General features: G+C 44.6%; 1 protein-coding gene across 1 annotated transcript in view; it reads left to right on the top strand.

Moving 5' to 3' along the window:
• Window positions 1-22,699, top strand: part of LOC106593452 (intersectin-2) — an 82,961-nt gene that overhangs the window by 28,412 nt on the left and 31,850 nt on the right. The window contains exons 8-15 of the mRNA XM_045695265.2: window positions 8,203-8,266; window positions 8,398-8,535; window positions 8,707-8,813; window positions 10,201-10,442; window positions 11,618-11,767; window positions 12,320-12,460; window positions 13,121-13,208; window positions 13,323-13,462. Coding sequence (XP_045551221.2) covers window positions 8,203-8,266; window positions 8,398-8,535; window positions 8,707-8,813; window positions 10,201-10,442; window positions 11,618-11,767; window positions 12,320-12,460; window positions 13,121-13,208; window positions 13,323-13,462 — 1,070 coding nt within the window. The remainder of the gene's footprint in view (window positions 1-8,202; window positions 8,267-8,397; window positions 8,536-8,706; window positions 8,814-10,200; window positions 10,443-11,617; window positions 11,768-12,319; window positions 12,461-13,120; window positions 13,209-13,322; window positions 13,463-22,699) is intronic.

The raw sequence follows: 22,699 nt of genomic DNA, 5'->3' as shown, positions 1-22,699 counted from the left end.
GCATTACCATGCTGAAACATGAGGTGATGGTGGGGGATGAATGGCACGAAAATGGGCCTCTGGATCTCGTCGATAAAATGCAATTGTGTTGGTTGTCTGTAGCTTGTTCCTGCCCCACCGCCACCATTAGGCACTCTGTTCACAACGTTGACATCAGCAAACTGCTTTTACAACATTTCACAGGCCACAATCAACACATTGAGCATGTTTGGGATGCTCTGGATCGACAACATGTTCCAGTTCCCGCCAATATCCAGTAACTTCACACAGCCATTGAAGAGGAGCATGACGACCTTCCACAGGCCCAATCAACATCCTGATGAACTCTATGAGAAGGCGATGTGTCACGCTGATTGAGTCAAATGGTGGTCACTGGTTTTTTTTTTCTCTTCCTTTTAAATAAAAGGTATCTATAACTAACATACAGTACCTTCGGTAGGTATTCAGACCCCTTGACTTTTTCCACATTTTGTTACGTTACAGCCTTATTCTAAAATGTATTAAATAAAAACAGAAATAACTTATTTACATAAGTATTTCTACCCTTTGCTATGAGACTTGAAATTGAGCTCAGGTGCATCCTGTTTCCATTGATCATCTTTTAAATGTTTCTACAACTTGATTGTAGTCCACCTGTAGTAAATTCAATTGATTGGACATGATTTGGAAAGGCACACACCTGTCTATATAAGGTCCCACAGTTGACAGTGCACGTCAGAGCAATGACCATGTCATGAGGTCGAGGGAATTGTCCGTAGAGCTCTGAGACAGGATTGTGTCGAGGTACAGATCTGGGGAAGTGTACCAAAAAATGTCTGTAGCATTGAAGGTCCCCAAGAACACAGTGGCCTCCATCATTATTAAATGGAAGAAGTTTGGAACCACCAAGAATCTTCCTAGAGCTGGCCGCCCGGCAAAACTGAGCAATCGGGGGAGAAGGGCATTGGTCAGTGAGGTGACCAATAACCAGATTGTCATTCTGACAGAGCTCCAGAGTTTCTCTGTGGAGATGGGAGAACCTTCCAGAAGGACAACCATCTCTGCAGCACTCCACCAATGAGGCCTTTATGGTATTGTGGCCAGACAGAAGACACTCCTCAGTAAAAGACACATGACAGCCCACTTGGAGTTTGCCAAAAGGCACCTAAAGACTCTCAGACCATGAGAAACAATATTCTGTGGTCTGATGAAACCAAGATTGAACTCTTTAGCCTGAATGCCAAGCGTCACGTCTGGAGGAAACCTGGCACCATCCCTACGGTGAAGCATGGTGGTGGCAGCATCATGCTGTGGGGATGTGTTTCAGCGGCAGTGACTGGGAGACTAGTCAGGATCGAGGGAAAGATGAACGGAGCAATGTACAGAGAGATCCTTGATGAAAACCTCAGACTGGGGCAAAGGTTCACCTTCCAACAGGACAATGACTCTAAGCACACAGCCAAGACAACACAGGAGTGGCTTCAGGACAAGTCTCTGAATGTCCTTGAGTGGCCCAGCCAGAGCTCAGACTTGAACCCGATCAAACATCTCTGGAGAGACCTGAAAATAGCTGTGCAGCGACGCTCCACATCCAACCTGACAGAGCTTGAGAGGATCTGCAGAGAAGAATGGAGGCTGTAATTATTGCCAAAGGTGCTTCAACAAAGTACTGAGTAAAGGGTCTGAATACTTCTGTAAATGTGATATTTCAGTTTTTTAAATATTTTTATAAATTTGCAAACATTTCTAAAAACCTGTTTTCACGTAGTCATTATGGGGTATTTTCATGTCATTATGGGGTATTGTGTGTAGATTGATGAGGAAAAAAACAATTTAATCCATTTTAGATTAAGGCTGTAAAGTAACAAAATGAGGAGAAAGTCAAGGGGTCTGAATAGTTTCCGAAGGCACTGTATGCATATCTGTATTCCCAGTCATGTGAAATCCATAGGTTAGGACCTAATGAATTTATTTCAATTGACTGATTTCCTTCTATGAACTGTAACTCAGTAAAATCTTTGAAATTGTTGTTTATATTTTTGTTCAGTATATTTTGCACAATTCTTTATGTTGTTGAACCTCTTTAAACCTCTCCTACAGAACCGCTGGACCGACTAGCATCTATGTACCCATGTTTTTAAACGTTTTCCAGGTCTCTAGCTCAAAACAATATGGCCGCTCTGAGCCAATGAGCTTGCATGAATGTTTTTTCCTGCCAACAGCACCACCCTGCGGCCAAACTGAACCTTACTTTACAGGTTAGCTGGACTCATATCCCTGAGCCTGTGTGCCAAATTTCATCACTCTGAGTCAAACAGATATATAAACGTGCCAGTTGTAGCGCCACCGTGTGGTCGATCTGAATATTGCAGGTCTCGACAGTGTTTGGAACATGTTTGGATACAAAATAATATCCGTGACTGATTTTTTTCATTTTCTTATTTGCCAGCTCACGGTTATTTTAGGTACTAGTCTGGAAAATGTTGCGTTGAGAGACATTGGTCCACAGATGCTGTGTATAAAGTTTTTGCACAGATCCGTCATTCGGTGCCTCGAGTTGCGTTTTGAGTGTTTTTCACAAAATTCAAAAATGCAAACAATCCATAATGTTGGCATACCTTATGGGTTTTTCAGGCAGATTTGTTGCTTGTTAGGGGAGGGACCATTCAAAATGTGAATTTTCAATAAATTGTTTTAGCGCCACCATGTGGCCAATTGGCATTGCATGAGAGGGTGTGGCACATGGCCCTTTACCATCATGCCAGGTTGCACCCTCCTAGGCCTCACCATCTCACGGGAATTTGCTTTTTAATTTTGCCTTATGGAAGAAGAACAATAATAATATCGAGATGGTGCTTTACCAAAAAGTAAAACGTTTCAAGTTTTAAGGTTTCAAAATATTTTTGTGGTAGAAGTTAAAGTACAGGGCATTCGTAAAGTTTTCAAAACCCTTCACTTTTTCCACATTTTGTTACGTTACAGCCTTATTCTAAAATGGATTAAATAAATAACAATTCTCATCAATCTACACACAATACCCCATCATGACAAAGCGAAAAAAGTTTTTTAGAAATGTTTGCAAATGTATTAAAATTAAAATAAACTGATTTACATAAGTATTCAGACCCTTTGCTATGAGAAATTGAGCTCAGGTGCCTCCACCATCGCACCATGAGAAACAAGTTTCTCTGGTCTGATGAAACCAAGACTGAACTCTTTGGCCTGAATGCCAAACGTCACGTCTGGAGGAAACCAGGCACCGCTCATCAACGGGCGGGCCAATACCATCCCAACGATGAAGCATGGTGGTGGCGGCATCATGCTGTGGGGATGCTTTTCAGCAGCAGGGACTGGGAGACTAGTCAGGATCGAGGGTAAGATAAAATGAGCAAAGTACAGCGAGACCTTTGATGTAAACTTGCTCCAGAGCACTCAGGACCTCAGACTGGGGCGAAGGTTCACCTTCCAACAGGACAATGACCCTAAGCACACAGCCAAGACAACACAGGAGTGGCTTTGAGTGACCAAGCCAGAGCCTGGTCTACAGTAGTAGTGGTAGTGTCTACAGTTGTAGTGGTAGTGTCTACAGTAGTAGTGGTAGTGACTGGTTATAGTTATAGTAGTGGTAGTGACTGGTTATAGTAATGGTAGTGTCTACAGTAGTAATGGTAGTGACTGGTTATAGTTATAGTAGTGGTAGTGACTGGTTATAGTAGTGGTAGTGTCTACAGTAGTAATGGTAGTGACTGGTTATAGTAGTGGTAGTGTCTACAGTAGTAATGGTAGTGACTGGTTATAGTTATACCAGTCAATAGCCTGAACAAATGAAAGTCGGTTTGCCTTATCTAGCTTGAATGGTTCATAAGATACTGTTGGTGATTTATATTATTGTAATTTATATAATTATAGTTGGTGAAAAATACAATACAAAATAGAAGTTGGAATGAACTGAACATTGGTTTTTAGTTAATGTAGCTTGAACGGTTCTATAATTACCGTTGGTGAGTTATTTTTATATTAAAAAAAAGTTATTTAAAAAGGTTTATAGTATGAAAATAATGTTGACACGCAATCTAAGTAAGGTCTGTCTAAACATCTCAGCGTTGGTAGACAAAGATGTCATATCTTCAAACTTTTTCTGTAACTTGTTTGGGAAGTGGTCAAAAGTTAAGTTTATAAATCGTTTTAGGGAACTGTTGTTTATATGGTTACTTAAACAGCTGTAACATTTGATCGTTACCAGATAATTCTGTTTTGAAAAGCAGAGAAGAAGAGGAAAGATTTCATATGTGATTTCAACGTAGCTGATGTGTCAAAAATCGACGTTGTTTACAGTGAATGTTTGAAGTGACGATGTCACAATGCGGAGTTTTAGAATGTTAAAAAGTCCCATTAAAGTGGATAAAGAGGAAGACAGACAAAATGTATAGTATAAATAATATCAAAAAAAGTTGTACACAAGCACACTATTCCAGATCAATCTGCACATTTTAAAGTTTGAATGTCGTTTCTATCTTAAATGGTGTAAGAGGAGTAGTGTCCAGATGAATATCTAGCTCATGGTTTCCCAAACTCGGTCCTCAGGACCCCAAGGGGTGCGTGTTTTGGGTTTATTGCCCTAACACTACACAGCTGGTTCAACTAATCATCGAGATTTGAACTAGATGATAATTGTAAATGAAGTATAATTGGTGAGACTTGCTTTAACTCTTTAGCTAGGTAGAAGTTTAAAAAAAGTTTTATATGACTGTTTTTAGCAATCCGTTACATATCATCAACGTTAGATGTATTAAAATAATTTGTCTCGTTACTTTGATAGGCTACTATATCAACCATATTACTGTGATAGGCTACTATATCATCCATATTACTGTGATAGGCTACTATATCATCCATATTACTGTGATAGGCTACTATATCACCCATATCACTGTGATAGGCTACTATATCACCCATATCACTGTGATAGGCTACTATATCATCCATATTACTGTGATAGGCTACTATATCACCCATATCACTGTGATAGGCTACTATATCACCCATATCACTGTGATAGGCTACTATATCACCCATATTACTGTGATAGGCTACTATATCACCCATATTACTTGTTCCACTGGATATCATAAGGTGAATGCACCAATTTGTAAGTCGCTCTGGATAAGAGCGTCTGCTAAATGACTTAAATGTAAATTACTGTGATAGGCTACTGTATCATCCATATTACTGTGATAGGCTACTATATCATCCATATTACTGTGATAGGCTACTATATCATCCATATTATTGTGATAGGCTACTATATCAACCATATTACTGTGATAGGCTACTATATCACCCATATTACTGTGATAGGCTACTATATCATCCATATTACTGTAATATGCTACTATATCAACCATATTACTGTGCTAGGCTACTATATCATCCATATTACTGTGCTAGGCGACTATATCATCCATATTACTGTAATAGGCTACTATATCATCCATATTACTGTGATAGGCTACTATATCACCCATATTATTGTGATAGGCTACTATATCAACCATATTACTGTGATAGGCTACTATATCATCCATATTACTGTGATAGGCTACTATATCACCCATATTTCTGTGATAGGCTACTATATCACCCATATCACTGTGATAGGCTACTATATCACCCATATCACTGTGATAGGCTACTATATCACCCATATCACTGTGATAGGCTACTATATCATCCATATTACTGTGATAGGCTACTATATCACCCATATCACTGTGATAGGCTACTATATCACCCATATCACTGTGATAGGCTACTATATCACCCATATTACTGTGATAGGCTACTATATCACCCATATTACTTGTTCCACTGGATATCATAAGGTGAATGCACCAATTTGTAAGTCGCTCTGGATAAGAGCGTCTGCTAAATGACTTAAATGTAAATTACTGTGATAGGCTACTGTATCATCCATATTACTGTGATAGGCTACTATATCATCCATATTACTGTGATAGGCTACTATATCATCCATATTATTGTGATAGGCTACTATATCAACCATATTACTGTGATAGGCTACTATATCACCCATATTACTGTGATAGGCTACTATATCATCCATATTACTGTAATATGCTACTATATCAACCATATTACTGTGCTAGGCTACTATATCATCCATATTACTGTGCTAGGCGACTATATCATCCATATTACTGTAATAGGCTACTATATCATCCATATTACTGTGATAGGCTACTATATCACCCATATTATTGTGATAGGCTACTATATCAACCATATTACTGTGATAGGCTACTATATCACCCATATTACTGTGATAGGCTACTATATCATCCATATTACTGTAATATGCTACTATATCAACCATATTACTGTGATAGGCTACTATATCAACCATATTACTGTGATAGGCTACTATATCAACCATATTACTGTGATAGGCTACTATATCACCCATATGTCTAACCTTCAGTTGTTGTGTGTGAAAACGGATAGAAGAAAGTGGGATAAACAGATGTTCTGTCAGGTCACGTGGACAACACTCTTAGGAAAGCAAAGCAACTCTGAATCATTCATGCTGTGGGTTTCAGATAAATACTTGTATGATTTACTTTTTTGGAAAACGTTCAGTGTAAATGAAGTGTAATTGTAGTTGAATGATGATGTAATGGATATACAGTTTTAGGATTTTATTTGGGGATAGAAATAGGATGGTGGATCGGGTGATGTGAGACGACATCTTTCTTTCAAATCTGACATCGTCAGAGTGCGTAGCTAAACACTGCGTGCTGGAAACATCCGGGTTTGTTATTTTAATTAAAACAACCAATCTTTAGGTTAAACATAAATAACAAACTTGTTTTTGCATGGGTTCCGCGACGCTGTTAGCTTTTAACAGCTACGACCGCTATTTCAATTATTGTTAGGTATTATCACTACTATAACCAGTCACTACTATAATTTATGCACATTTAAGTAGTTCTAATTTAAAGTGCAGACCAGAGCTAGACCAGAGCAGTAGTTGTGGTCAGTAGTTTTGGTCAGTAGCTGTGTCCTTGTTTCTGGTTCAGTTCAGGTCTGTGTCCTTGTTTCTGGTTCAGGTCTGTGTCCTTGTTTCTGGTTCAGGTCTGTGTCCTTGTTTCTGGTTCAGGTCTGTGTCCTTGTTTCTGGTTCAGGTCTGTGTCCTTGTTTCTGGTTCAGGTCTGGTCTGTGTCCATGTTTCTGGTTCAGTTCAGGTCTGTGTCCTTGTTTCTGGTTCAGGTCTGTGTCCTTGTTTCTGGTTCAGGTCTGTGACCTTGTTTCTGGTTCAGGTCTGTGTCCTTGTTTCTGGTTCAGGCTGTGTCCTTGTTTCTGGTTCAGGTCTGTGTCCTTGTTTCTGGTTCAGGTCTGTGTCCTTGTTTCTGGTTCAGGTCTGTGTCCTTGTTTCTGGTTCAGGTCTGTGTCCTTGTTTCTGGTTCAAGTCTGTGACCTTGTTTCTGGTTCAGGTCTGTGTCCTTGTTTCTGGTTCAGGTCTGTGTCCTTGTTTCTGGTTCAGGTCTGGTCTGTGTCCATGTTTCTGGTTCAGGTCTGGTCTGTGTCCTTGTTTCTGGTTCAGGTCTGTGACCTTGTTTCTGGTTCAGTTATGTGTCCTTGTTTCTGGTTCAGGTCTGTGACCTTGTTTCTGGTTCTGGTCTGTGTCCATGTTTCTGGTTCAGGTCTGTGTCCTTGTTTCTGGTTCAGGTCTGTGTCCTTGTTTCTGGTTCTGGTCTGTGTCCTTGTTTCTGGTTCTGGTCTGTGTCCTTGTTTCTGGTTCAGGTCTGGTCTGTGTCCATGTTTCTGTTTCAGTTTAGGTCTGTGACCTTGTTTTTGGTTCAGGTCTGTGTCCTTGTTTCTGGTTCTGGTCTGTGTCCATGTTTCTGGTTCAGGTCTGTGTCCTTGTTTCTGGTTCTAGTCTGTGTCCTTGTTTCTGGTTCAGGTCTGGTCTGTGTCCATGTTTCTGTTTCAGTTTAGGTCTGTGACCGTGTTTTTGGTTCAGGTCTGTGTCCTTGTTTCTGGTTCTGGTCTGTGTCCATGTTTCTGGTTCAGGTCTGTGACCTTGTTTTTGGTTCAGGTCTGTTTCCTTGTTTCTGGTTCAGGTCTGTGTCCTTGTTTCTGGTTCAGATCAGGTCTATAGGTAGTGTCTTAGTTTGTAATAGGTTGTTGTGTTGTGTTTCTCAGGCCCTCAGGTGAGGAACGCCCTGACTGCCTCCAACCTGACCCAGACACAGCTAGCTACCATCTGGTGAGTTTGTGTGTGGCTGTCTGTCTCTGTGCGTGTTCGTCTTTCTGAATGTGTGTGTATTTTATTGGTGTGTGTGTGTGTGTGTGTGTGTGTGTGTGCGTGCGTGCGTGCGTGCGTGCGTGCGCGTGCAGGACCCTGGCTGACGTGGATAAGGACGGTCAGCTGAGAGCTGAGGAGTTTATTCTGGCCATGCACCTGGTAGACATGGTTAAGACAGGACGTCCACTACCCCTCACCTTGCCCTCAGACCTGGTACCCCCCTATCTTAGGTAACACACACACACACACACACACACACACACACACACACACACACACACACACACACACACACACACACACACACACACACACGCTCACACTATCTCTCTGATTGGTGTTTTGAATGAAGTATTTCAGCGTTGTTTCAGGTTTAATTATTTTTTCTCTGGTTTCTGTAGAAATAGCAGGCCAGTAGAGATGCTGAATGGATCTGGGCCCTACCTCTCCACTGGCCTGATAGACGGGACATCAGAGCTTGAACCTGCACACAAGAACAAATACAACGGTACATGACACTATCCCTAACCCTAACATAGCCCTAACATAACCCTAACGTAATTCTAACCCTAACATAACCATAACGTAATTCTAACCCTAACATAACCCTAACATAACCCTAACGTAATTCTAACCCTAACATAACCCTAACCCTAACATAGCCCTAACATAACCCTAACATAGCCCTAACTATATTATGAGAGAATATAGGTCGTTACAAGAGGAGACAACTGTCTCTCTCACCCCTTCAATGATGCTGACTTTATGTACTCTCTGTCCTTCTGTCTCCCTCCTGATCTCATCTCCCCCTTCGCTCCTCTCCCATCCCTCCTCTCCTCTCCCCTCCCTCCTTCTCTCCTCTCACCTCCCTCCAACTATGCTCTCCCCTCCCCTCTCCTCTCCCTCCTCCTCCCCTCTCCCCTCCCTCCTCCTCCCCTCTCCTCCCCTCCTCTCCCTCCTCCCTCCCTCCCTCCCTCCCTCCCTCCCTCCCTCCCTCCCTCCCTCCCTCCCTCCCTCCCTCCCTCCCTCCCTCCCTCCCTCCCTCCTCTCTCCTCTCACCTCCCTCCAACTATCCTCTCCCCTCCCTCCTCCTCCCCTCTCCTCTCCCCTCCTCTCCCCTCCCCTCTCCCCTCCGTCCTCCTCCCCTCTTCTCTCCCCTCCCTCCTCCCATTTCCTCCCCTCTCGCTCCTCCCCTCTTACCTTACTCCTCCTCCCTCCTCCTCCCCTTCCCTCTCCTCTCTCCTCTCCCCTCTCCTCTCCCCTCCCTCCTCCTCCCCTCTCCTTTCCCCTCCCTCCTCCTCCCCTCTCCTCTCCCTCCTCCCCCCTATCCTCTCCCTCCTCCTCCCCTCTTCTCTCCCTCCTCCCCCCCTCTCCTCTCTCCTCTCCCTCCTCCTCCCCTCTTCTCTCCCCTCCCTCCTCCCCTCCTCTCCTCTCCCCTCTCCTCTCCCCTCCCCTCTCCCCTCTCTCCTCTCCCCTCCCTCCTCCTCTCCCCTCCCCTCTCCCCTCCCTCCTCCTCCCCTCTTCTCTCCCCTCCCTCCTCCCCTCTCCTCCCCTCTCCCTCCTTCCCTCTTACCTTACTCCTCCTCCTCCCCTCCCCTCTCCTCTCTCCCCTCTCCTCTCCCCTCCCTCCTCCTCCCCTCTCCCCTCTCCCCTCCCTCCTCCTCCCCTCTCCTCTCCCTCCTCCTCCCCTCTCCTCTCCCTCCTCCTCCCCTCTCCTCTCTCCCCTCTCTCCTCCTCCCCTCTTCTCTCCCCTCTCTCCTCTCCCTCCTCTCCTCTCTCCTCTCCTCTCTCCTCTCCCCTCTGTCCTCTCCCCTCTCCTCTCCCCTCCCTCCTCCCCTCTCCCCTCTCTCCTCTCCCCTCCCTCCCTCTCCCCTCTCCTCTCTCCCCTCCTGTAGTATCGTATGAAGACCGTCTGAAGGAAAACTTTGCGCGAGGCAGCGCTGAGCTGGAGAAACGTCGTCTGGCTCTAGAAGATAAACAGAGGAGGGAGGTGGAGATGAGAGAGAGGGAGGCCAGTGAGGTGCAGGGGATGAGGGAGGTGTGGGAGCAGGAGAACAAGAGACATCTGGAAGAGGAGAGACGGAGAAACATGGAGAGACAACAAGAGGAGGAGAGACAGAGAGAGAGTGAGAGAAAGGTGTGACCAGTGTTAATTTTGTCAACATAAATAGACTCAAATATTTGTCAAACACCACATTTCAGTGGCAATTGACAAGACTATAACTGACTGAATAGACCCATAAAAACTATAACTAAACCAAAATTATGTTTCATTTCAGTTGACTAAAACAAGACGAAATGATCTCTTGACTAAAATCTGACCACTAAGTGGACTGGACAAGAGTTGTTGGAGAGTTTTTCCAGTGATAAGCACAATTTTAATATTATAATCACAGATGCACAGTACAGTTCTGTTCAGCAGTGGCAAGGACACGTCACAGCCGGCACACACAGCCTTTATCAGCTGGTGAGCTACGGGGGAGTTAGCGATGAGTGTGGGCAGAACGGCTCCGCTCCCTTGCTTCCCCATAGCTCACCAGTCAACACCAAGCTTTCTAAGTTAGCTACCCTTTTCCCTGGTTGAGAAACACAAACTACTTTCTGAAATTAAAAACAATAGCAGCGTTGAGTTTAATAGTAAAACAATAGTCTAGGTATGTGTTCCCTCTCTCTCTCTCTTGAGTCTAGAAAATTAGTCCGTCTTTCAATTTGTAGTCTCACTCAACCCTCCCACTTAGCCTACTGCGTTTCTTAGCCAGGTTCTGTAGCCAATATAGCCAAGTCCTCTCATTTCTCTCGGAGAGAACGGCTTGACAAATTACAGTTTGAAACATATGACCCTTAATACGGGCTCAACGTATGTTGTCTTTCTATGGTGCGTTGGCAGGCCACACTTTACATCCATAAAGCATATGGCGGGGCTACACCTTGACTGGGTGAAACAGTCCTTATCTAGAGGTTTAGTGACTCCACTACATCACTGGGTGAAACAGTCCTTATCTGGAGGTTTAGTGACTCCACTACATCACTGGGTGAAACAGTCCTTATCTGGAGGTTTAGTGACTCCACTACATCACTGGGTGAAACAGTCCTTATCTGGAGGTTTAGTGACTCCACTACATCACTGGGTGATCATTCTCTCTCTCTCTGTCTCTCTCTGTCTCTCTGTCTCTCTGTCTCTCTCTCGTTTTCTCTCTGTCTCGCTCTCTCTTTTTCATGCTCTTTCTCTCTCTGTCTCTCTTTCTCTCTCTGTATCTCTATCTCTGTCTGTCTCTGAACCTCTGTCTCTCTCTCTTGCTCGGGCTCTCACAGGCAGCGCAGCAGGAGCTGGAGCGCCAGCGGAGAGAGGACTGGGAGCGAGTGCGGAAGGAAGAGTTGTGGAGGACGAGAGAAAGAGAGCGGGAGGATATCACTGTGCTCCGAGCCAAGAAGAAGAGTTTGGAGATGGAGCTGGAGGCTGTGGTGAGACAGATGGCCTAGCCGTTAGAGCGTTATTATTACAGACACACCACACACACACCACCCACACACACACACCACATACACACAACACCACACACACACAACACACACGGGCGGCAGATGGCAGTGGGTCAGTGACTGAAAGGTTGGTATCCTAGAGCCGACAAGGTGAAAAATCTGTCGACGTGCCCTTGAGCAAGGCACTTAACCCTAATTCCTCCATGGTTGCTGTTGATAATGGTTGACCCTGGCCGTGACCCCACTCTGTGTTGATAATGGTTGACCCTGGCCGTGACCCCACTCTGTGTTGATAATGGTTGACCCTGGCCGTGACCCCACTCTGTGTTGATAATGGTTGACCCTGGCCGTGACCCCACTCTCCGTTGATAATGGTGACCCTGGCCGTGACCCCACTCTCCGCTGATAATGGTGACCCTGGCCGTGAGATAGGACAGATATAAACACCCACCTAATTATTATTTTTTATTATTGCACCACACACACACACACACACACAATTACATTAACCCCTGACTGGTGGTTGGTCTCCAGGGCAGCAGACACAAGCAGTTATCAGATGGTCTCCGTGACGCCCAGAGTAAGAGGCGGATCCAAAGAGCAGAGATTGATCTCATCAATCAGAGGAGAGATGGGCGTGCCTCCAAGATCAACGCTCTGCAGGCACAGTTTGAGGTCAGAGCCAATCCCTCCATCTGTCATCACTCCATCGTTCCATCCCTCCATCACCACCCCTCCTTCCCTCAATACCTCCTTCCCTCCATCACCACCCCTCCTTCCCTCAATACCTCCTTCCCTCCATCACCACCCCTCCTTCCCTCAATACCTCCTTCCCTTCATCACCACCCCTCCTTCCCTCAATACCTTCTTCCCTTCATCACCACCCCTCCTTCCCTCAATACCTCCTTCCCTCAATACCTCCTTCTCTCCATCACCACCCCTCCTTCCATCAATACGTCCTTCCCTCCATCAATACGTCCTTCCCTCATTATGTCTTTCCCTCCATTAATAAGTCCATCCTTCCCTCAATACGTCCCTCCGTCCCTCAATATGTCCATCCCTCCATCTCTATCCCTCCATCTCTCTATCCCTCCTTCCCTCAATACGTCCCTCCTTCCATCTCTCTATCCATCCATCTTTCCTCTCTTCCCATTCCCAGCTTCCAATAATCTTACTCTTCTCTCCCTTCCTCGGCAAAAATGCTTATTTGGTAGAATACATTTTACAGAAATTCTGGTACAGTACTATAAACACATGTCTCTCCTCTGTCCTTCAACACCAGAGGATAGTGGGTTACTATTCGTTACTATAAACACGTGTGTCTGTGTACGATAGGACTACCAGAGGAAACTGGTTCAGTTGGTTCCACAGCAACAGAGACTGACAGAGAGACTCAAGAACATGGGCTGCAACAACATCCCTGGTAAACACACACACACACACACACACACACACACACACACACACACCTGCTCTCAACATTCTCTCTACCTTGAACTCTGTGCTGATCTCCATGACCTCTGATCTGTGTTGGTAGCCGTGGCAATGACCTCTGTAGGTGGCAGCGTTGCGGAGAAGGGCGTGGTCTGTCGGAGGCTGAAGGACCAATTAGGCGCTCTGGAGAGAGAGACAACCGACAAGCTGGCCATGATGGACCACTACCAGCAAGACCTCAAGGTACCAGTACAGCCCAGTACAGACCACTACAGACCACTACATACCACCACAGACCACTACATACCACCACAGACCACTACATACCACTACAGACCACTACAGACCACTACAGACCACTACAGACTAGTACAGACCACTACAGACTAGTACATACCACTACATACCACTACAGCCCACTACAGACCACTATAGACTAGTACAGACTAGTACAGACCACTACATACCACCACAGACCACTACAGACCACTACAGACCACTACAGACTAGTACATACCACTACAGACCACTACAGACTAGTACAGACCACTACAGACTAGTACATACCACTACAGACTAGTACAGACCACTACAGACCACTACAGACTAGTACAGACTAGTACAGACCACTACATACCACCACAGACCACCACAGACCACTACAGATGACTACAGACTAGTACATACCACTACAGACTAGTGCAGACCACTACAGACCACTACAGACCACTACATACCACTACAGACCACTACATACCACTACAGACTAGTACAGACTAGTAGATACTAGTACAGACTAGTACATACCACTACAGACCACTACAGACTAGTACATACCACTACAGACCACTACAGACTAGTACATACCACTACAGACCACTACAGACTAGTACAGACTAGTACAGACTAGTACATACCACTACAGACCACTACAGACCACTACCAGCAAGACATCAAGGTACCACTACAGACCACTACAGACCAGTACAGACCACTATAGACTAGTACATACCAGTACAGACCACTACAGACCACTACAGACTAGTACATTATCAGTACAGCCCAGTACAGACCACTACAGACTAGAACATTACCAGTACATACCACTACAGACCACTACCAGCAAGACATCAAGGTACCAGTACAGACCTTTACAGACCAGTACAGACCAGTACAGCCCAGTACAGACCCCTACCAGCAAGACATCAAGGTACAGACCACTAGAGACCAGCTAAAACCAGGACAGACCATTAGAGACCAGCTAAAACAGGACAGACCACTAGAGACCAGCTAAAACCGGGACAGACCACTAGAGACCAGCTAAAATCTGGACAGACCACTAGAGACCAGCTAAAACCAGGACAGACTACTACCAGCAAGACAATAAGGTACAGACCACTAGAGACCAGCTAAACCCAGGAAAGACCGCTAGAGACCAGCTAAAACCTGGACAACCTACTACCAGCAAGACAATAAGGTACAGACCACTAGAGACCAGCTAAAACCAGGACAGACCACTAGAGACCAGCTAAAACAGGACAGACCACTAGAGACCAGCTAAAACCAGGACAGACTACTACCAGCAAGACAATAAGGTACAGACCACTAGAGACCAGCTAAAACCAGGACAGACCACTAGAGACCAGCTAAAACCAGGACAGACCACTAGAGACCAGCTAAAACCAGGACAGACTACTACCAGCAAGACAATAAGGTACAGACCACTAGAGACCAGCTAAAACCAGGACAGACTACTACCAGCAAGACAATAAGGTACAGACCACTAGAGACCAGCTAAAACCAGGACAGACCACTAGAGACCAGCTAAAACCTGGACAGACCACTAGAGACCAGCTAAAACCAGTACAGACCACTAGAGACCAGCTAAAACCAGGACAGACCACTAGAGACCAGCGCTAAAACCAGTACAGACCACTTGAGACCAGTATAGACCACCAAGACATCAAGGTATGAGTGGTAACGTGAGTTGTCTTGTTCTAGTTTCAGACACCTATATTCATAATATTATGACACCAGTACAGACCAGATCAAACCAGTACAAACCAATATAGACCAGATCAAACCAGTACAAACCAGTACAGACCACTAGATGGAGCTAGAGACTGTGGTGTTAGAGACACAAATCAAATCAATTTTTATTTCTCACATGAGCCGAATACAACAGGTGGAGACCTTACAGTGAAATGCTTACTGACTTAAGCAACAATGAAGTTTTAGAAAATAGAGTTAAGAAAATATTTACTAAATAATCGAAAGTAAATTAAATGTAATAAAAGTAGCACTAAAATAACAATAACAGGGCTATATACAGGGGGTACCGGTACCGAGTCATTGTGTGGGGGTACAGGTTAGTCGAGGTAATTTGTACATGTAGGTAAATGGGTTCCCGAGTAGCGCAGCGGTCTGTAACTGTATCTCAGTGCTATAGGCGTCACCTCAGACCCTGATTCGATTCCAGACTGTATCACAACCGGCCGTGATTGGGAGTCCCATCGGGCGGCTCACAATTGGCCCAGCGTCATCCAGGTTTGGCCAGGGTAGGCGGTCATTGTAAATAAGAATTTGTTCATAACTGACTTGCCTAGTTAAATAAAGGTTAAATACATTAAAAGTGACTATGGATAGATAATAAACAGCAAGTAGCAGCAGTGTAAAAACAAAGGGGTGTGTCAATGTAAATAGTCCGGGTGGCCATTTGATTATCTGTTCAGCAGTCTTATGGCTTGGGGGTAGAAGCTGTTAAGGAGCCTTTTGGACCTAGACTTGGCGGTCCGGGTACTGCTTGCCGTGCGGTAGCAGAGGGAACAGTCTATGAATAGGGTGGCTGGAGTCTGACACTGTTTTGGGCCTTCCTCTGACACCGCCTAGTATATAGGTCCTGGATGGCAGGAAGCTTGGCCCCAGGAAGCTTGTACTGGGCCATTTGGACTACCCTCTGTAAGGCCTCACAGTCGGATACCAGGCGGTGATGCAACTGGTCAAGATGCTCTCGATGGTGCAGCTGTAGAACTTTTTGAGGATCAGGGGACCCATGCCAAATCTTTTCAGTCTCCTGAGAGGGAAAATGCGTTGTCGTGCCCGACTGTCTTGGTGTGTTTGGATCATGATCTCTACAGAGAGATCTACAGAGAGATCATGTCGTGGAAAATTGTCTTAAGAATAACACTTTTTACAAGAACTTGTAAATTCAATATAGACTTTAATACAGAGTAATAAAGCCGAGCCGGTCCGCGGACAACAACTGCCTTCCTTAGGCCCCGGCTCTGCTTTTATGCATATACAATTCATAGGTCCATCCTTTATGTAAATGAAGTAAAACCCCCTATGCGTTCTGCCACCATTTTCTTTCAACCCAATGGATAACGCCCTCATCTGCTTTTAGCTCTAACATTGTAGTGGCTGGATAACGCCCATATCTGCTTTTAGCTCTAACATAGTAGGGGCTAGACTCTCCTCATATGGATATGAAAATAATGCATGCATTGCAGGCTTACGCTTGGCATATATTTAGTCATGGCCGTACATACAGCTTGCCTGGCCGTTCCATGGTTCCTACTTGGGGATGTATGGCCACCTGTTTTCTCCACTCAGGGTCACTGTCAGTCTCCTCTTTCGCTAGCTAATGTATTTCTATTTTTCTTCCCTCAGCACGTCTACCTTTCTCCCACAATCACAGATCTACAGAGAGATCACCAACATCATGATGTGGACACCAAGGAACTTGAAACTCTCGACCCGCTCCACTACAGCCCCGTCGATATGAATGGGTGCATGTTAGGCACTCCTTTTCCTGTAGTCTACGATCAGCTACTTTTTCTTGCTCATTTTGAGGGAGATTATATTATGTTGTCCTGGCATTACATTGCCAGGTCTCTGACCTCCTCCCCATAGGCCGTCTCATCGTTGTCGGTGATCAGGCCTACCACTGTTGTGTCGTCAGTAAACTTAATGATGGTGTTGGAGTCATGCTTGGCCACGCAGGCGGTGGGTGAACAGGGAGTACAGGAGGGGACTAAGCACACACCCCTGAGGGGCCCCTGTGTTGAGGATCAGTGTGGCAGATGTGTTGTTGCCTACCCTTACCACCTGGGGGCGGCCCGTCAGGAAGTCAAGGATCTAGTTGCAGAGGGAGGTGTTTAGTCCCAGGGTCCTTAGCTTACTGATGAGCTTTGTGGGCACAATGGTGTTGAACGCTGAGCTGTAGTCAATGAACAACATTCTTACATACGTACAGTTGGAAGTCGGACGTTTACATACACTTAGGTTGGAGTCATTTAAACTAGTTTTTCAACCACTCCACAAATGTATTGTTAACAAACTATACTTTTGGCAAGTCGGTTAAGACATTACTTTGTGCATGGCACAAGTAATTTTTCCAACAAATGTTTAGAGACAGATTATTTCACTTATAATTCACTGTATCACAATTCCAGTGGGTCAGAAGTTGACATACACTAAGTTGACTTTGCCTTTAAACAACTTGGAAAATTCCAGGAAATGATTTCATGGCTTTAGAAGCTTCTGATAGGCTAATTGACATCATTTGAGTCAATTGGAGGTGTGCCTGTGGATGTATTTCAAGGCCTACCTTCAGACTCAGTGGCTCTTCGCTTGATATCATGGGAAAATCATAAGAAATCAGCCAAGACCTCAGAATTTTTTTTGTAGATCTCCTCAAATCTGGTTCAGCAATTTCCAAATGTTCATCTGTACAAACAATAGTACGCAAGTATAAACACCATGGGACCACGCAGCCGTCATACCGCTCAGGAAGGAGACACGTTCTGTCTCCTAGAGATGAACGTACCTTGGTGCGAAAAGTGCAAATCAATCCCAGAAGAACAGCAAAGGAATTTGTGAAGATGCTGGTGGAAATGAGTACAATAGTATCTATATCCACAGTAAAATGAGTCCTATATCGACATAACCTGAAAGGCCGCTCAGCAAGGAAGAATCCATTGCCCCAAAACTTCCATAAAAAAGCCAGACTATTGTTTGCAACTGCACATGGGGACAAAGATCGTACTTGTGGAGAAATGTCCTCTGGTCTGATGAAACAAAAATAGAACTGTTTGGCCATAATGACCATTGTTATGTTTGGAGGAACAAGGGGGAGGCTTGCAAGCCGAAGAACACCATCCCAACCGTGAAGCATGGGGGTGGCAGCATCATGTTGTGGAAGTGTTTTGCTGCAGGAGGGACTGGTGCACTTCACAAAATAGATGGCATCATGAGGATGGAAAATTGTGTAGATATATTGAAACAACGTCTCAAGACATCAGTCAGGAAGTTAAAGCTTGGTCGCAAATGGGTCTTCCAAATGGACAATGACCCCAAGCATACTTCCAAAGTTGTTGCAAAATGGCTTAAGGACAACAAAGGAAAGGTATTGGAGTGGCCATCACAAAGCCCTGACCTCAATCCTATAGAAAATGTGTGGGCAGAACTGAAAAAGCGTGTGTGAGCAAGGAGGCCTACAAACCTGACTCAGTTACAGCAGCTCTGTCAGAAGGAATGGGCAAAAATTCACCCAACTTATGGAAGCTTGTGGAAGGCTACCTGAAAAGTTTGACCCAAGTTTAACAATTTAAAGGCAATGCTACCAAATACTAATTGAGTGTATGTAAACTTCTGACGCACTGGGAATGTGATTAAATAAATAAAAGCTGAAATAAATCATTCTGTCGACTATTATTCTGACATTTCACATTCTTCAAATAATGTGGTGATCCTAACTGACCTAAAACAGGGAATTTATACTAGGATTAAATGTCAGGAATTGTGAAAAAGGAGTTTAAATGTATTTGGCTAAGGTGTATGTAAACTTCCGACTTCAACTGTAGGTGTTCCATTTGTCCAGGTGGGAAAGGGCAGTGTGATTGGGTCATCTGTGGATCTGTTGGGGCAGGAACTTTTCTTTCTTGGGCACAGGGACTATGGTGGTCTGCTTGAAACATGTTGGTATTACAGACTCAGTCAGGGAGAGGTTGAAAATGTCAGTGAAGACACTTGCCAGTTGGTCCGCTCATGCTCTGAGTACACGTCCTGGTAATCCGTCTGGCCCAGCGGCTTTGTGAATGTTGACCTGTTTAAAGGTCTTGCTCACATTGGCTACGGAGAGAGTGATCACACAGTCGTCCGTAACAGCTAGTACTCTCATGCATGCTTCAGTGTTGCTTGCCTCGAAGTGAGCATAAAAGGCATTTAGCTTGTCTGGTAGGCTTGCGTCACTGGGCAGCTCACTTCTGGGTTTCCCTTTGTAGTCCTTAATAGTTTACAAGCCCTGCCACATCCGACGAGCGTCAGAGCCGATGTTGAAGTAGGATTTAGTCTTAGTTCTGTGTTGACAGTTTTCAGAAAGGATGTGGAGCTCCTTGAGTGGAATTTTCAACCTCTGACACGTTGTGTTAACAAGCTAGCTACTACTAACTCTTTCACAAAAAAGGGCATCATCATCATTTTCACAATTTCAGAATGTTATTTCTACCTCATAGTGTAGAAATATAATTTTTTTAAACTGTCAATCACATTTTTAACTGCACAGCTCCTGGATTTGGTGCTATGTAGTAAAATTTGAAATGGTGTTTTTTACATTGGATAAAAGTAGAGACTCAGAGCTACAAAATTGTATATTATACACTGCATTTGAGGAACAATGGGAAAGTAATTCTGCTTTGAAAGTGAACGTCTGGATAACATGAAAACAGCCTAACCAGCTCTGCTGGCAACAATTTCATTATGCTTTTTTGCCGACGTTTACTGACACCGGCCATATTCAACGGGTGTTGTACACTTTAGCTTAAGACATGTAGCTAGCTAGCTAGGTAAACAATGACCTTAGCTGGGTAAACAGCGTGTAACATTACACACGTCACGTCAGCTAACGAGCCAGCCAGCTAATATTAACTAGTTAAACAACAATGAACATAGTGCCAAATCCTGTCGTTACTACACTGCATGAATCTGCTGGGATCTAACCAAACAGGTTCAATGTTAGATAGCTAACATTAGGCTCTAACTGGCAATGCAAACGGTTCTGGAATATGAATAATAACGTCATACACGTAACGTTAGCTAAGGAGCCAGCCAGCTAGCTAGCTAACAGTACATTTTAGCTTGAAATGAAACCACTTTCTGTCAAAATTGGAAACGTGTAATATCTGAAATTGTAGCTAGCTAACACTAGACTATCTTACCCATATACATCATCATGCTTGATGGATGCATCTCTCTGTCACGGATGCCACAGTTGCCCTTAGTTTGAAGATGTAATCCGGAGACATGTGTTTTCTCCATCTCTTTAGCTATCACACACTAATTCCACTGATTTCAGAACTTGATCCTCCAGAAAGTGGAGAGCAACATTTATGCAGCTCCACTACATGATACATTTTTTTAAAAGCCGCGTTCGACAGGATTACCAACACAGACTGACGAGCTCAAATAGACAGAAGCCTTCTATATGGCAGACCAATCCGAATTCATCTCTCTGCATGTCCAGCCCACTCATTATCTCAGCCAGTCATGGCTGAACCAATAAGGCTCATAATTTAACAATTTTATTCATATTAACAGATGGCAAGTCTGTTATTAAGGCACATTACATTTCACATGTTCCAGAAGGCATTTCTGCCAACAAAAAAAAACATTTTTTGATAAAAATTTAAAAAACATTCAAATGGCTCTCCTGTGAAGTCGTGACTTGGGACATACTTTATTTATTTATTTATTTTATTTAACCTTTATTTAACTAGTTAAACTAGTCAGTTAAGAACACATTCTTATTTACAATGATGGCCTACCAGGGAATTGTGGGTTAACTGCCTTGTTCAGGGACAGAACGACAGATTTTTACCTTGTCAGCTCGGGGATTCGATCCAGCAACCTTTCAGTTACTGGCCCAAAGCTCTAAGCACTAGGCTACCTGCCGCCTAGTTTCCTGAAACGGGTCACAAATGGGGCATGATCTGATCTTTGATCATGATTATTAAGTTATGCCTGGATCATGGGTCATGTTATAGTCAACCTACCTGTATCAACAATACGAACAGGGTCATGTTATAGTCAACCTGCCTGGATTAACAATACCAACAGGTCATGTTGTAGTCGACCTGCCTGGATTAACAATACCAACAGGGTCATGTTATAGTCAACCTGCCTGGATCAACAATACCAACAGGGTGTCATGATTCTCTCCTGAGTGAGGATCAAATGTGCCAGACCAGCTTGGAACATGGCTGACAGATAGCCAGTCCAGCTTGGAACATGGCTGACAGATAGCCAGTCCAGCTTGGAACATGGCTGACAGATAGCCAGTCCAGCTTGGAACATGGCTGACAGATAGCCAGACCAGCTTGGAACATGGCTGACAGATTGCCAGTCCAGCTTGGAACATGGCTGACAGATAGCCAGACCAGCGTGGAACATGGCTGACAGATAGCCAGTCCTGCTTGGAACATGGCTGACAGATAGCCAGTCCAGCTTGGAACATGGCTGACAGATAGCCAGACCAGCTTGGAACGTGGCTGACAGATAGCCAGACCCACAGGAGAGGAGAGTGGGGAGAGATACTAGAGAGATACTCTTGCCGCCAAAACCGTTTTCTGAAGAAAGTGAATATGGGGACAATATTTAATAGATAAGGTAAGGGTTAGGTTAAGAATGGACCGTGGGGATCTAAAGAATAATCCTGTCATATTGCTTTTCATTTTGTGATGTCATTAAAAAACTGTGTAACGGAAAATACTGTAACTTAGGAAGGAAACATTTACATTTAAGTCATTTAGCAGACGCTCTTATCCAGAGCGACTTACAAATTGGTGCATTCACCTTATAATATCCAGTGGAACAACCACTTTACAATAGTGCATCTAAATCTTTAAGGGGGGGGTTAGAAGGATTACTTTATCCTATCCCAGGTATTCCTTGAAGAGGTGGGGTTTCAGGTGTCTCCGGAAGGTGGTGATTGACTCCGCTGTCCTGGCGTCGTGAGGGAGCTTGTTCCACCATTGGGGTGCCAGAGCAGCGAACAGTTTTGACTGGGCTGAGCGGGAACTGTGCTTCCTCAGAGGTAGGGAGGCGAGCAGGCCAGAGGTGGATGAACGGAGTGCCCTTGTTTGGGTGTAGGGCCTGATCAGAGCCTGAAGGTACGGAGGTGCCGTTCCCCTCACAGCTCCGTAGGCAAGCACCATGGTCTTGTAGCGGATGCGAGCTTCGACTGGAAGCCAGTGGAGAGAGCGGAGGAGCGGGGTGACGTGAGAGAACTTGGGAAGGTTGAACACCAGACGGGCTGCGGCGTTCTGGATGAGTTGTAGGGGTTTAATGGCACAGGCAGGGAGCCCAGCCAACAGCGAGTTGCAATAATCCAGACGGGAGATGACAAGTGCCTGGATTAGGACCTGCGCCGCTTCCTGTGTGAGGCAGGGTCGTACTCTGCGAATGTTGTAGAGCATGAACCTA

The sequence above is a fragment of the Salmo salar genome, chromosome 15 (genome assembly GCF_965601325.2).
Source record: "Salmo salar chromosome 15, fSalSal1, whole genome shotgun sequence".
Lineage (NCBI taxonomy): Eukaryota > Metazoa > Chordata > Actinopteri > Salmoniformes > Salmonidae > Salmo > Salmo salar.
This window is presented reverse-complemented; position numbering and strand designations above follow the sequence as displayed.